The sequence below is a fragment of the Marmota monax genome, unplaced genomic scaffold, assembly GCF_021218885.2.
Source record: "Marmota monax isolate L192 unplaced genomic scaffold, Marmota_monax_Labrador192_F-V1.1 WCK01_AAM20220418_F8-fsc00129, whole genome shotgun sequence".
NCBI lineage: Eukaryota > Metazoa > Chordata > Mammalia > Rodentia > Sciuridae > Marmota > Marmota monax.
Window position 1 is genome coordinate 1462699 of NW_026693811.1, and position 16638 is coordinate 1479336.

A 16638-nucleotide genomic window follows, 5' to 3' on the forward strand; every position below is an offset into this window, starting at 1 on the left:
CATTACTTTCACAGTTAAATAATTTTCACCTATGTTAGATTATAGTTGAGAAGTGCACTGATGTGTTTTTAAATACAAAAGAAGCTGTTTGTCTTTTATAGGGATTGCTTGCTCTGGTGTATAAGAATATTAAAAATTAACATTTTAAAAATGATTTCATATATACGAAATGCATAGTAGTAAAGGGCTTGGTTTTGGATCAAACCAGATCTTGGTATACTTATTAGTCATGTGCCCTTGAGCAAATTATTAACCATGCAGAGCCTCTGTTACTTCCTCTGAATATAGGGCTAATGAAACCTGCCTTAACCTGCTGTCATTATAGAGATTGAATAAGGTCATGTATGTAAAGCCTTCAGTGCAGGGTCTGGCCCAGAGCAGATGGTGGCTCTTTCTCAATAGAAGGGTATTAAATAATTTGATTTTGAACATGTCATTGGCTGCACAGGTAAGCCATCACAAAGCTATTTGTCCTTGGCCATCCTGCATAAGACATGGTTTTAATAGCTGATTATAACACATTATAATAGAGTCACTGACTCATTTCCTGTGAATTTAGTAGCAGTGATGGCTGCAAAGGCCTTCTCCAAACAATGAGAGAAACCCACATTTCCCAAAGTACGTCAGAGGAAGCTGCAAAAATTATTATTTTGACAGAAGTCATTGCAGTAGAAAAAGACTCAAAACGAATAGAGGTTACTGTCAGACAGCTTCAGTGGTGGTCATTGGGGATTGAAGGTCTCCCAAGGGCAGGGAGGGGGATAAAATCCAATGGAATGTACAGCCCCCTTTGTCCACAGAACACAAACCTCCCTGGCCACGCCCCTGGCCACGCCCTCCATCGCTGGAGGCAGATGCTTTGCAGAGGCTGGAAGGCTAGAACCGTACATTTAAGATCCTCGGAGGCTGCGAGCAACTTGGGCATCTGAGAGAACTGTGAGATCAGACAGCCAGATAGAAATGCCAGGGAGTTAGCGAGTTCCTGGCAAGTGCGGCTCAGGGAGGGCAGCGGGGTATCGCTGTGGAAATCAGTGCACAGAGATGCCAGAGAATCACTTACCTGCAAGGGTTGGCAATTTCCTCTGGCGTTGTTTTCATAAAAGGGGAGACGGGTTTTTCCACAAAAGAGCCGAAGCCCAATCTAAAGTTGCTGGTTAATTTAGACATCTCCTTGGAAAGCAGGGAGCCCAGCTCTTTGATTGTGTTGAGGTCATCGTCCATGGAGGCGGAGAGATCCATGAGGTAATACAGGTCCACAGGGTAATCCTCGGTCTGGCGGACATGCACTTGCAGTGTCTGTTCACCACCTGCAGAGCCCCACAGGGAAAGCAAATTCATAAAACACAGGAAGGTTTATTTGCAACTGGCTAATCTCCCCGCCAGCTAGCTATTTCTTTCCATTAAGAACTTACTGAAGATACATACCATGTGATGTACTAAGTGGTAGAGTTTATAAATGAATAAGCCCACAAACATCTTTCAGCATTGAGTTTATGAGTACTGAAGAAATATAAGTTAGGATATTTTATATCTCCTGGGAAGAATTAGCATCCATTTAGATGAAAGATAAGCTGAACTTTTTTGTGTGTGGTTTTAGAACAGGTGAACAAAATAAAGGAGAGTTTCAATCTACATTTCAACTCCTGAAGAAATGTGAGGCAAATCTAAGCAACATTTGAGTAATTCAAATGGTTACTATTAGAAAAGACTTCTTCAGTAACACATTTGGAGTAGAAGTGGCCAATGTGAACAAAGAAAAATGTGAGCCCCGAAACTTCATATTTCCTTAAAAATGGGCAATTGGAGGCATAATAATCAATGATCTGTGACATGTAGCATCCATATTAAAGCAATAGCAATATTACACACATAGCATTATGTTTATTTACATGAATAAACACTTCTGTGTTTTTCTTTCTTCTGAAAGACCCTTCCCCTTCTGTTAAAAAATCATAACTTACCTGGTCTCAATTTAAGAATCAAGTTTTGAGGTGCAATCTGAACAATGTCAGAACTATTTTTCTGTCTGCCTACACTGAGAGGCTTATTTTTAAGGATTTCTATTTGGGAGACAGGGTTTTCGATGAAGGTTAATTGACATCCTTTGGCTAAAAGATTTGCTGGGGTATCACATCTTTCACCAACTCCAGATGGATGGGTAAAATTCTGAAAAAGAAAAAAGTAGAGAAAAAGAAGACAAATCTGCATTTCTTTATAAGATGGCAGTAATTAAAATTTTTTACATACTTTCCTAGTTAAGCATCTTGCCATCCTAAATACATCATATTCCTGTATGACTGACATTGATTGTAGGTCTAAAGCTAAGTTATAGTTGAATAGCCAGAGTGTTCTGCCAGCAAAGTTATGAGTAAAGCTGGAGTCTCCTTTTAATTATGTTCATTTGAATTCATTAGCAGTTTTTTTAAAGCTCATTTATTTAAAGATTCTCCTTTGCCATGACCAGATTCTTGAAATAGTTGAGTTCATCGAGTTGATATTTTTCAGTCTATTGTTTTTTTGGAATGACTTGTTGGTTCTTGGAATCCTAGGCCTGTCTAAGCTTTACAGTGCATCTATTACCAAATCCGGTAGCAAAGAGAGATTTTTCTATGTATTTCTAAAGGACAAGGATTATGACATCGCACTGTCTGATACTTTACTAGTTTTAATCATTGGTGTGTTGCCCTGATTAGCATTATTTCACTAAAACTGATCTCTCAGGGACCTTAAACTCAGTATCTTAAAGTGTTCTAGTTCAAGGTCTTTCCTCCAAGATTTGGAAGTAAGGAAGGGAATTAGAAGATGGTTTAAAGTCTGCTTTTCTGTACAGGACTCTGGAGTTTCCTAGGCCCCATTAGGTTCACATGAGCACTGAGGTATAGTATTTCCCAGCAGATATGTGGCCATTCCATTTTTGCAGCATCAAGAGCAGAAAAAATGGAGCCCAGATATACCTGTCTTACCTGATGGCAAGGCTACTCTACAGCAGGCACTAGGAAAAGTTGAACCCATTGACTCTCATGCAAACCAATGCCCATATTTTTCCTGGCCCCTTAGAATTCAAAGCCACTCTTGATGTTTTCACCAAGTAGAAAAGTTACCTTTCTTCTGAAATTAAATTTTGAGAATATAATTTGTTATCTACCAGTCAGGCCTTTGTGTATTTGAGGCTCTGGCAAACTCTCTAACATCTCATATTGTAAGGAAGGCAAACAGTGGCTGATGGAGGCGCCTTCACAATACAATGCAGTTGCTATCAGCTGTAGTCACAGCCTTTGCCAGAAGGTCAGGGGTGGTGTTAACCACACAGCATATTTTCTGTTCTTCCCATTCAGAAATCTATTTTACGTTTTGTTCCAATTACCTCAATTGATAAACTAATAACTACTTTTACTACTGGAGTGACCTCTTAATCTTGCCATAAAATTTGACAATCATTTAGCTACCAAGGGTCATCCACAAGTAAGGCTATGAGAAACTCTCTCAAATGCTAAAAAGTGCATTTAAACAAAAATTCTAGAATGATTTGCCATTTTCAGTCTCTGGAATGAAATTAATGCTGTTTTCTTTAGAAAGCCAATGTCCAAAAAATTATGCCTACCCCCCACATTTACATTCTCAATCCTGAATTTGATACGTTGGTTCAAGAGAGAACAATTCCCCTGAATGCTGTTTTTGTGGCCCCTATCAGTCAAGGGAGTACTAGGGCAGTGTGCCAGGTTTGTGCTCTTTTTATTATTATTATTATTAATTTATTTTTATTTTTTAAATATATTATACAGGAATGCATTACAATTCTTTTTACACATATACAGCACAATTTTTCATATCTCTGTTTGTACATAAAGTGTGTTCCCACCAATTCATGTCTTCATACATGTATTTGGATAATAATGTCCATCACATTCCACCATCATTGCTAACCCCCTGCCCCCTCCCTTACCCTCCCATGCCTCTGCCCTATCTAGAGCATGGGAAGAATAGATGTTTAGATTATCTTCATGAGATCCAGTGGGGAAAGACTTGTTTTAAAATTCAGAGTTAGTGCATCTCTTTCTTATCAAGACACCTCTGCAGATCACTCTATGGTGTCACAGCACCGGCAGTGACTTAGAATGGCTTGCTATATGCCCCCAGGCATCTTCATACTACATAGTTTTCAGTTTTAGATAAGGAATGTCTGTTTGGGGCTTTGTCATTGGTATGATACAGAGTGACTGAGCTCATGAAAATATAAGTTTTAAAAGAACTGAATAAGGCCTTAGTAGCAATGTTTTTCCGAAACTAGAATGCTCCTTGTAGAAACTAGCAGTGGCTCACATTGGATCCTGGTTCCCGGATGGAATACAGCTATAGTACTGATATCAAATGTGTGTTTAACTTCAGAAAACATCTCCATGATTACTGATTGTCCAGAAAGGCTTGACATTTTACATTTAACCCATGAGAAATTACCTTAAAATAAGAAAAGGAACCAGGTTAAATAAAGGACTCTGAGTTAACTATTTTATTTAGAATAATTTGACATGCATTCCTTCCATGAATTGTGTTTGAAAGCAATCATGTGAATGCCACTTTGATCCACTAATACTTTTATTATCCTTTCTTGATTTGTTTCACTCATATAACCCCACAGAAAGAAGGACATTATCTGAGCTATCATTGAGGAAATCAACATAAGTGTAACTGCACAGAGCTTTTAAAAACATGTTGAGGTCATTTGTTTTACCTCCTGGGAACACCAGGCACACTGAGGTCCAATGAGTAAGCAGTCTCCACAGGTTTCTGCACCTCCCAAGGCACAGCCACCTACATTTAAATTTAGCAAGATGCAAGGAATTAAGTACACTTTCATTCATTCCATTTACGAGACTTATGCCTCTTAAATTACTTGAACAAAACAATATCAAAATGTATTTTTGTCTTCAAAAATCAATTCTGAAAATGCTAGCAACTCACATAAAAATTTACACTTCACATCTATCACGTTGAAAATACATGTGCCTTATAAGCCAAAAATTATCATCCTCTTCTTTTTTTAAAAATAGCTAACTGTTGACAAATACAGAATCATCCTGTTTTTTATTCTTATTAAATATCTGTCATTTTAATTTTAAAATTATTTGTAACCATTTAAAATGCTTCTCTTATAAATGTGGTATTTCTGTTTGTGAAATAAAATCCTTTTTTCTCTCCCAAGATTATTACTCTCAAGAGGAAGAACTTATTGTATAATAAAACAGAAATTTCCAAAACGACTGTCATAAAGGCATTAAGAAGTCCTACTGTGCAGTAATGTTGTTTAATTCTCCTCATTAAAATGCCTGTGTAACCTTTGTATTTATTTACCTTGAGACTAGAACATTCACGGTGGGACCAGCCCTGTGTTTGCCTGTAATTTGTTAAAGTATTCACTCGGTGGCAAAAGAGCCATCAAACAGGTCAAATAAAAAATGACTTCGGCTCTAGTTTCTGAACCAAATGACAGGTTTGTCAAGCATATCGTGAAAGCAACATATCCGAGAACTTAGGTCTTACCTTGTGCACGATCATTCCTTCCTAGAAATAGAAAGAACAGGCAGAGCAGCTCAATCCCCATTCGTTTCAGTTCTCGCTGTGCAGATTAAAAAAATGAATTACCTTCAAGGTTACAAGACCAAAGCTGAAGATCGTTAAAGGCTTTCTTTCTTGAAGTGTAAAATATTAAATACTACTTACACTGCTTTGAAATGAAACTTGAGATGTAAATTAAAAAGCTTTCATTACGACTGAAATGAAAACAGAGGCTACCTGGACAGGTAAAGAAGAAAAGCTGTGTTTAAAAGCAACTTCAACATGATTTACTTCCTTGTTCTCCTTATAAGGAAGGCAGGTGTACAATCACCAAGAAGGTGGGGAAATTCATTCAGGAGAAATTTTTGTGTAAGTTCTATTAGTCTCTCTGCATCCTAGAGAAAGTTGATACCTTTAGTGAAATGTTGATCGATAAAATGTCAAAAGAACAACTGAAATAGGATTGCTTCTACAATGATTTTAATTTAATGAAAACAGCAAAGATGTGAAATAAAACATAAGCATTTAAGTTACAGGTAAGGAGGGTAAAAAAGAAAAACAAGCTAAATGAAAATACCTCAGGTTTCTGTATTCCATGTTAAATCCTCTGCAGAGAATTACAATAAAGTCTGAAAAATAAAAAATAAACAATTTTATAGGCAGACTAGAAGTTAGGGTTAGGGAAAACAAAACACTATTTTCTTATTTTTTTCATTGGATAAAAGACATTTCCCATATACTGTTCTTATTTAAAAGTTTATTTAGCTTGTTTTTCCATTTCCAGTGCCCTGGATATTGCCTCCATTTTAAAAATCCACTATTAGCTTGTTATTCATCCATTCATTCAATAAATATTTACTGAGTATTGGTTTTGTGTCAAATATCACTTTTAATTATATATATATATATATATATATATTTATATATATATATATATATATTTAATTTCTTTTAAAATATAAATTTATTATATTTATATAATGTGGCATTTCAATACATACAATGTATCTGGTAGGGTAATTAGCATATATATCACCTCAGATACGAATCTTTCTTAGTGTTGGGAGTGTTCACAGTCCTCTCTATTAGCTATTTTGAAATATTTCATTAATAGTTGTCAACCATAGTTTTCCTACTGTGCTTTACAATAGTTGGCATAATTTCTCCCTATAACCATTGACTCTCCTTTCTCCATCCCTCCCTCCCTCACATCCTTCCCAGCTTCTAGTAACCACTATTATATTCTCTACTTTTTTAAGATCAACTTTTTATCTTCCACACGTAAGTGAGAATATGTGGCATTTCTCCTACTGTGCCTGACTATTTCACTTAATGTAATACCCCCATTCTATACATATTGTTACAAATGACAGAATTTTGTTCTTTTTATGGATGAATAACATTCCATTGCGCATACAATACATTTTCTTTATCCCTTCACCCACGGATGGACACCTAGGTTGGTTCCCTATCTTGGTTAATGTGAATAGTGCTCCAATAAGCATGGAAGTGCAGATGTTTCTTCAACAGACTGATTTCCCTTCTTTCAAATATATACCTAGTAGTGGGATTGCTGGATAATATGATTGTTCTAATTCTAATTTTTGTTAGGAATCCATTTTCTTTTTCATAATGCAGATATTCTCCTTGAAACAGATTGTGTCCTTGAAAAAAAAATCAACCAAATACTGAACTCTTGCAGCAAATACTCCTGGAGAGCAGTGGGAAGAGACTCAAATTCAGACAGTGATCAGAGCTAGGATGAAGAATAAAGCTGGGTTAAAGGAAGGAGGGGCAGTGAGGAGGTGTTGGTTTATGTAGGAGAGTTGGAGAGTCTCCTTGACCAGTGCTATGTCACAGAGCTCTCCATGACATGGGTGACACAGGAAAGTGCAAAGACTCTGAGACTATAAGAAAGGAAAGGAAAAATGATGAGTTTTGAAGACAAAGGTCAGATTATACATAGTCTTGACCTTGAATTTTATTCTAAACAGGTTAGAGTGTCATAGGAAACCTAGAAAGATCGATGTAATTTACATTTTAAGAAAATCACTCTGGCTGCTGTGGAAGTTACAACTCGTGTGGCAAGGTTGGAAGGTGTTTGGGGCAAAACAATAACATGTGGCTGTTGAGGACAGACACGGTGGTGGTTGTAACTAGAAAGAGGTGGTCAGGATATATTTTGAAAATGGACTGATTATGGATTGGATGTGGACATGAAAAAAAGGGAGAGGTTTTTGGTCTGAGCAACTGAGTGATACTCTTCACTGAGAGAGGTTAGGCTGGGTAAAGAGGATGTGAATAAGAACATGATCAGTTTGAGATCCTAGAAGATAACCAAATGCCACTTAGGCAACTGGATATGGAAGTCTAAAAAATGGGGACACGTTTGAAGCATAAACTGTAAAATTGGGATCATCAGCTTAGATTGAAAGATATGAAGCTGATGGTATTCAATGAGTCTGAATGAGATCCCAAAGAAGTGAGGCTTTCCTAGGTCCTGAGTTGTCTGCACACAGACCTCCCTAATAGCTACTATTAGCCTCTTTGGATGCGCTGAGGTAAGGGATGCCCGGACAGCTGTCTATCTGCTCACTCTGTGGAAACTTCTCTGGGGTTCTGCTACCACCCAAAATCTCTTCCTCTTGGAAGACAATCAGACTACCTCTCCTGGCCTGTTTTGAAGTTAAGAGAACCCCAGTGACTAGCTCTTGCCAATGGAACATGAGTGGGAGTGGATAAAATTTTATTCCCGCTGCCAACAGCATGCAGGCAGCAACAAGGTCCTGGGAGAACTCCCAAGACCCAATTCAACCCATGAAATTGAATTTGTGCTTCACATTGAGTGCCCTGTGCCATCCTGTATAAAGACTTCCAGTAGTTTATTGTCCAGTATTGTTACAGGGCAGGCATTCAATGGACATTGAGTACATAGATGAGAACATGAATAGATGGTTTAGGAGGGTACAGAAAGCAACCAGGAGAGGCAAAACATGTCCCCTGCTTGGGCTATGATGAAAGCTTAAAATGTAGGGTAGAGAAAATGCAGAGAGGAATTTAAGAGAAAATATAAAGTGAAGTAATGGTACAATAAAACATTCTCGCACTCTGTTTTCATGTTGGCACTGCTCTGGATAACTGGTACCAAGCAGTAATACACAGGGAAGGCACAGTCTTGCTTCCTGAAGATGTAGTGCCTGGTGCCCTCCCCTGGGAACTGTTCTACTCATACCACTGTGGAAGGAGCAGCCTTGTTATCCATGCTTGCCAGAACTCTCGAGATGCCCTGAATGGAAACCATGTCCCCTTAACTAACCAGATTATTTTCCTCTCTTTCTGCTTGTTGTGGTTCACCTTATTCGTGGGAGATAAGTTCTAATTCCCTCAGAGGATGCCTGAGACAAAGGATAGGACCAAACCCTATACATACTATGTTGTTTTCCTATACATATGTACACACAAATTTAATGCCTTTTCTATCAGAATGTAATAATTATCACATACTATGACTGTAGCTTTCTCAGTTTGAGGTGTCACCTTGTAAGAAATAGAAAGTTTGGTGTTCCATTTTCACAATATAGTATTTAGCCTTAGTTAGGATGTAAGATCCAATGTAGCCATTTTAACTATAGCTCTTCCCTTTAACTGTAGCCTTTCCCCAATTTAAAATGAGCCAATCATGTAGATTATAACCCTGAGCTCCTCATATCAGAGCAAGGGGCAGTGCTGCATTAGGGATATAATCAGGTGGACTGTTCACTCATGTGTGCTTGCTTACCATAATCAGTAGCACGCCCTTTTGCAAAAGTAAAGTTTGCCTTGCCAAGCTACTTCAGTGCACATGTTTGATTCCTTGTTGGGCATGGGACAATTGGGGGGGCGGTGTACCAGGGATTGAACCCAGGGGCACTTAATCACTGAACCATATCCCCATCCAACTTTAATTTTTATTCTGAGACAGGGTCTTATTAAGTTGCTTAGGGCCTCTCTAAGTTGCTGAGGCTGGGTTTGAACTCATGATCCTCCTGCCTCAGCCTTCCAAGCTTCTGGGATTACAGGCATGCACCATGGCACCTGACACACCCTTGTATTTCTAACAATAGCAAAACTAAAATGAATTTCTTTTTCTTTTTTCATAGTTTCATGGACAGAAGATTTGTTCTTTCCATAGATCTTAGCAGCCTCAGCATATAAGTTTTTCCTTTCCTTATTAAGTAAGGACTTTCACCTTTTACTTTAAAAGAAGCCCTTTATGGCTTCTCTTTGGCATATCTGAATTATCAGCATTACTACTCCTGCACTTAAAGGTCATTTTTAAGTAAAATGTGGGTTACTTTAATACAAGTATTATGATACCATGACAGTTGATCTGATAACTAAATCAGGTGGGTAGCATATAAAAAGTGGATACAGTGGACAAAAGGATGATTCACATCCTGTGTGAAACAGAACAGGATGGTAAAAGATTTCATTGTGCTATGTTTATATAATCCAAACCTTTTCTCTTTTAAAAAGAATTTCAAGGCATTGTGGGTTTAGCTCAGTGGTAGAGCACCTGTCTCAAACTCATGAAGCCCTGGGTTCAATTTCTAGTATGACAATTAACAACAACAACAACAAAAAAAAATTAAAAGAAGAAAAAAATTCAAATTCACAGGAAAAAAATCACTGCAAGTATTCATTTGCTGTTTGACATAGTAATATTTCATAAAACATTAAAAACTAAACATATTAAAAATTGTTTAAAAATTATTTCATTGTGCTGCTTAGAATGAAACACAACTTAAAGTTTATGAATTATTTCTGGAATCATTCAATACTTTTGGATTGCAGTTGACCAGATAACTCTGAAACTTCAGAAAGCCAAACCATGTAGAAGGGAAGACTATGTGGAATTTGAACTGAGAAATATAGGCAGAAAAATCTAAAGTTTCATAACGGAAGGTGAAGCTGACAGGATGATCAGAGAGAGAGAGAGAGGGTAGGGGGAGAGAGGGAGGGAGAGACTGAATGTATCAGGCTAGAGGAAAGAAAGATTATGCTTCAGGTGTCAGTCCAATTTTAGAAGAGATCAGCAGCTATGTGGAGGCAGAAGCCAAAGGCAAGGGAAAGCTACACTGAGTAGAAAATGAGTGGGTTGAAGTATCTATAGAGAAGGACCCTGAGCTACATTAATTGAAAAGCAGTAGAGTCAGATCACAAACTCATTCTCCTGAGTTTCTCAAGCAGTCTCAAGTGGGTGTAATCCCAAATGCACTTCCAGGTTGGATCTCTTTAAGAACAGTTCTTCCTGGCTTTCTCCAGGACCCTGCTTTCTTTAGAGCAATATATACTGTTACAACAAATTCCCATTTCTTAGGGTGGTGGAGAGAGTTTCTGTATCCTTGCTATTGACACTTTTAGACAGGTTGGCTGAGCCTATAGGATACTATCTTAGTTGTTCAGAGCTCAGGGAAGCAGCCCCCCTGCACCCCAGCCTCTCAGCAGCCCTTTGCTTGGGAGATTTCAAATGAGCTGTTTTCATCTGTCCCTGGCTTTAGAGAACCATACATACCTCTGGCTCACTGCATTCAGCTCGGATCTCTCCTGGAAACTGCCACTCAGCCACATCAAAAATTGACAGTGCAGGGCCTGCTTGGGTCTGACTCAGGCCCTCACAAAACACTCCCAGGAGAGGGGAAACCGAGTAAGCCTGGCCAGGAGCTATCTGGAACACTGGGAACCAGGTAATGACCGTCAACTTGGGCTGGGCTTTAACGTGCTCCTGCTTTATTCAAGCACCAATGACAAGTCTTCTACTTCTGTGTGTCTATCTGCAAGTACATCTCAGGAAGTAGCTCCAAGAAGACAGCATAGATGGGTGTGTTGCCTCAGAGTCTACCTTTGAGATAGCTCTGCAACTTCTTACACAGTGGATTGTCTGCAGAATTCCATGGCTGACTTGTAGTTGTGTGTAACATAGGAAACAAGGAATTTGGAAGCTGCTGTCTTTGACTCACATTTCAAGACATTCAGGAAAATTCTTTTAAAGAAGGATACGTAACAACTTCTTGTCATCCTAGTATATAATACCCATAATATTCTAAATGCTAGGGAAATATTTTATGGCCTAAGCCTTACATTCTAGGCTGGGTTTGTTTGTTTTTGGTGTGTGTGTGTATGTGTGTGTGTATGTGTGTGTGTGTGTGTTAAAATATACATAACATAAAATTTACCCTTTTTTGTTTGCAGTGCTGTCTATCAAACCCAGGGCCTCCTGTGTACTAGGCAAGTGCTCTACCACCAAACTCAACCTACATCTCCAGCCTTCAAAATTTACTATTAAAAAAAAAAATTCAGCCAGATGCGGTGGCACATGCCTGTAATCCCAGCGGGCTTGGGAGGAGGATCGAGAGTTCAAAGCCAGCCTCAGCAAAAAGCAAGGCACTAAACAACTCAGTGAGACCCTGTCTCTAAACAAAGTACAAAAAAATAGGACTGGGGATGTGGCTCAGTGGTTGAATGCCCCTGAGTTCAATCCCTGGTCTCCCCACCGCAAATTTCAGACATGTAATTCAGTGACATGAAGTAAATTCAGATATTGTAAAACCTTCACCACAAGCCATCTATACAACTTTTTCATCATCCAAAATTAATCTCTGTACCCTTTACCTAATAGCTGCCCATTAATTGATTCCCCAATTAAACTCTGCACCCTTTACCTATTAGCTGCCCCCAGTAGCTGCCTCTCCTGCCACTGCCCTTCACCATTCTGCTGTCTCTATGAATTTAACTATTCTGTTATTTTATTTAGCACAATGTCCTCAAGGTTCATCCATGTTGTAGGATGTGTCAAAATTTCATTCCTTTTTAAGACTGAATAATATTTTGTTATATGGATATGCCATGTTTTAGTTATCCACTTATCAATCCACTTATCAAATGTCAATGGACATTTAGGTTATTTTCACCTTTTGGGAATTGTGAAGAGTGGTGCTATGAACATGGATGTATACATGCCTATTTTTTTCTAGAGCTCACTTTTTAAAGCCTTTAGATGCTCGTGTTGGGGGAAGGTCAGTGTAATGGCAAGAGTTTTGTTTCGGGTATAGAGAAACCTGTGTTTAAGTTGCAGTCCTGCCAGGTCCTGCTGTCTATCTGTGGGGATAATGTTTTTTTTTTTTTTTCTCAACACATTTGTTTTCAGATTTTGAAACAATGATATTATCACCTTTAGGATCATGGTGAAGATTTAATTATACTACTTTGGAAGGAAAACAGAGTTTGTGGGACATGAAGAATATACAATTTGGGGGCTTTCCTTGAGAAAAGGAAAGTAAAATTGGAAATCAATGAGGTGTGAAAATGCATGTTTATTACAAATAAGGGGGGAAAGCCATGACAGCAAGTTACTGAAGCCTTGGAGATTCCGGTCCTTTGTTTTGTTTTGTTTTGTTATCACCTTAGGCAAGTCACCAGAGATGCTTACCTAAGAATGTTTCCTGATGGTAATCTGGCTTCCCATTCCCCAGCCACTCACAGGTCCCACCCACTCCTAAGCTCCCACTCCTAAACTGGGGGCCTGGGCTGAAGCTTCATTCATTTCATGATGACCACTCCCCAACCCCTCTGTGGTTTTCCCTCAGGATTCGTATTTATTTATTATTTTTTATATTTTATTTATTTTTTTTAGGATTCGTATTTACTGTAGCTTTCTTTATTAAGCACCTACCAGTGTCAGGCACTGTTGAATATTTTATTAGTATTGCCTGATTTCATTCTAGAAAAACCCTGATAAAATAGGGACTATTTCATTTCCATTCACCAGATGAGGAAACTGAGACATGGAGAAGCTACATAACCTGCCCACCATCACACAGCTGTTCGGGAGGCCACCCAGGTATGAGGTCACTGCCCTCCAACCTGAGCGTCGTATTACTGTGCAAACCATCTCCCGGTGGATAAGAAGATATTCATGGAGTTAAAACAAACAAAAAAAGGTGCCCACAAGAAATGAAACTCTACCAGAAACTTAAGAAAAAGGTTGTATCTTTAGCCTTCTCGTTTCAGCTCTGGCCCTATACCTGGCTGTCTCTTTTTTATTTGTTCATCCTGCGAATCATTTACCACCAAAAATGAGACAAAGATGTGATCCTGGATTGTACAATCCTTTCTTATTCCTTCTCTGCTTGAAGTCTAGTACAATCACTTAAAAACAAAATGAAACAAAACAAGCCGCCTGGCCTTTTAGGCAGCAGGAAACAGCTTCAGGAAGCTGAATCCGCTGGTCGGGAGCCAGGCCTGGCACTGAGTGCAGGGGAGGGCAGTCAGGGCATTTCCTGTGGCCAGGAGATGACTCAGGATTAACTCCTGGTGCTTGAGTGGCAGCCCCCCCTGACTTCTCAGCTCCCCAAGGCCCTGCATACACTAGAGCACAGCGGGCACAGGAGTCAGAGGAAAACCATCCTTGTGATCAGTCTGCTTGAGAAGTCCCTCACCTCAGGGTTCGGAAATTCTTTTGAAGTCCAAAAGAACTGAGCTCTTTTTGTCTTTTTGTTGTGGAATAAATCCAAAGATGAGGTTTTCCAGAAAATGCTAGCAAGCATGAGTTTATCCTGACTTGACTCTGAGAAAAAGACTTGTTATGCCGCTCTTTCCCCATCTATGAAGCAAATTAGTGGTCAGCCAAGGCAAGAAGTCCATGTGAATAAACAGACATTGATTGCCAAGGGATTCACTCATACTCAGCTTGCACAAGTGATAAGCATTTCTTTTTCTTTTCATTTTAAAAGATAAGTTAAGCAATCCAACTGAGGATTAGGATTCCTTGATTTTGAGCATTTATTTTTTTCTGATAAGAACCATGTCTTCTAGGGTTGCAATGGGCAGATATGTTACAGTAAAAACGGATTCTGATTTATTTATTCACTCACTCATTCAGCAACCATCAACAGATCACAATTTGTGTACAGTTCTGGGAACACAGTGTTGATTAAAGCCAACAAGATCTTGCCTCTTGGAGTTTACATTATGGTGAAAGAGACAACACACACACACAGATGCTAAGAAAAATAAGGCATGGTAAGAGATGGCTGAGGTGGGATGGCTAGAGAAAGCTTTCTGCAAAGGTGTCGTTTAGCAGAGCCCTGGGGAAGTAAAGGAGGGTGTCACATAGCTGTCTCTAAGAGCAGCCCATGCCATGGGAAGAGGGAGTACAAGACCTGGGGAGGAATATTTGGGGACCAGCAATGTGACTAGTGAGGCTGGAGTGGAGTGAGAGGGTGAGCTGAGGAAGGTAGTAGGAACCAGGCCAGAGAGGTACAGGAGCCATCGGCAGCTCCTGAAGGAGAGTCTGGGTTCGGGGTGGGGGGGCAGCGCTGTGGTCAGAACTATGGGTTTGTATTCTGCGTGAGAAGCGAAGCTCTTGTGGAGTTTTGGTTGGATGCGAAGGAGCTTATGTTTGAAAGGATCACTCTGAGTGAACAGTAGAGGCAGCAAGGACAGGAGGCAGGGGGCTGACCAGAGGCTGCTTCAGCATCTTAAAGTCACAGATAATGAATTACTTGGACTGTGGTGGACACAAGGAAAGTAGTTCAAAGTGGTTGGATTCTGAGTATACTTCTATGAGACAGGATATGCAAATGAATTGCTCATGGGGAGGGAGAGAAATCAAGGGATCAGGGATGACTCAAGGAGTTGTGGAGGCCCCACCTGATAACCCCACCATCTCTGACAGGTTGCTCCAGCTGCATCAGAGAGACATGGTACAATATCTGTCCATCATTGGAGTCACAATGAGCTCTGATCTCCAATGACCTGTGGAGCCATGAGGAGTCATAACTGCAAAAGGTTCTCTGAGATAGAAGCAGAGAGGTCTGAATCATGCAGGCCAGTCCTCTATTGTGAGACTGCTTACATGCTTGTGCAAACATTCCTCCAGTCCAGTGAAAGTCTGATTAGCCAGCCTCTTCTGTTCTGGAATTCCCCATGACTTTGCACTGAGGGAGCAAAAGAAAATCTGGAAAATCCCTATGGTCTGTAGTCCTCCATGGCTGTGATGGTAGACTCACTAAGGTCAGTTTCATAGTAGTGCCCCTTAACAGATTTAAGTATGTCTCTCTATCTACATGTATATTTGTCTATCACCTATCCATCTTCATTCTTCATGAGGGCATGTAAGAAGGAAGATGAGATGGAAATATTCTACTTAAAAAAAAAAAAACTTGCACAGTGGAAGGACTTCATACTTCTTTTGACCTTAAAGATGGAATTTATGCAGCTGTGACAGTAGGGATGATTGTTACCCTTTCAAAAGCTGGGAGAAACGCTGACCAGTGATTGTTTGAGGAGCATCCTTGAGGAGATCGGTGGAGGATTTATTACTTTCTACTCCCATTTTATGGACTTTCCTGATTGTTTCTGATATCTACTCACTGAATCCTGTCTGAAAGTTTACCCAAAATCAAATAGAGTAAAGGATTGAGTATGATGTGAACACCCTAATCATTAAAAAGGCTAAACAATAAATTATTCTAACAAGCTAATCAAAATGTCATTAAGCTGGTGATGTCTGAAGAATTAGAAGAGGAGAAAGAAGAAAAGCCTTTAAAAGCAAATACAGCTGGCATCTAATTAAAGATGGTATGTTGGGTTTTTACACTGCCACGGAAGTAAGAAATCTATATATTGTCGGGCATAATTACTTTCAGACCAAAAGTGATTTCCCTGAGCTGTTAGATGTGAGAGACTTTGAGGGAGTAGAAAACCCACCTACAGGCAGTGCTATCTGTGGCCTCCTGGCTACTCTGGAGGAGCCTCCCTTGCAGCTAATGCTGGAGCCCCCTAGCTGTTGAGTGTGTAACAGGCTGCTCAACCCAGGCAATGCTGCTAAAGGCTCAACAGTGATTTCAATATTGGAGTAAGGAAGTGAATCTTTTTTATATCAAGGAGTTCAAAATATGAAAGTTTCAACAACAACAACAACAATCCCCCCCACACACACATACAGTAAAAGCTTTTTTGATAGAAGAAAATTGTTGTTAAAAACAAATATTTCGAGAGATAGTGGGGGGCAAACTTCATTACATATTGATGAAATTGTTATCT

General features: G+C 39.4%; 1 protein-coding gene across 5 annotated transcripts in view; it reads right to left on the reverse strand.

Annotated features, from left to right (window-relative positions):
* Itgb6 (integrin subunit beta 6) overlaps nucleotides 1–16638 on the reverse strand; it is a 120412-nt gene that overhangs the window by 62954 nt on the left and 40820 nt on the right. Inside the window, exons 2-7 of one of the 5 annotated variants that reach the window (XM_046462260.2) lie at nucleotides 6131–6182; nucleotides 5719–5790; nucleotides 5539–5614; nucleotides 4730–4809; nucleotides 1962–2202; nucleotides 1061–1307 (exon numbers count right to left, since the gene is read on the reverse strand). In XM_046462260.2, the coding sequence (XP_046318216.1) occupies nucleotides 1061–1307; nucleotides 1962–2202; nucleotides 4730–4809; nucleotides 5539–5599 (629 nt within the window). In that variant the 5' untranslated portion in view covers nucleotides 5600–5614; nucleotides 5719–5790; nucleotides 6131–6182. Of the gene's footprint in view, nucleotides 1–1060; nucleotides 1308–1961; nucleotides 2203–4729; nucleotides 4810–5538; nucleotides 5615–5718; nucleotides 6086–6130; nucleotides 6183–16638 lie in introns of those variants that run through there. The other 4 variants (XM_058584947.1, XM_046462261.2, XM_058584948.1 and 1 more) reach the window with 4 other exon arrangements.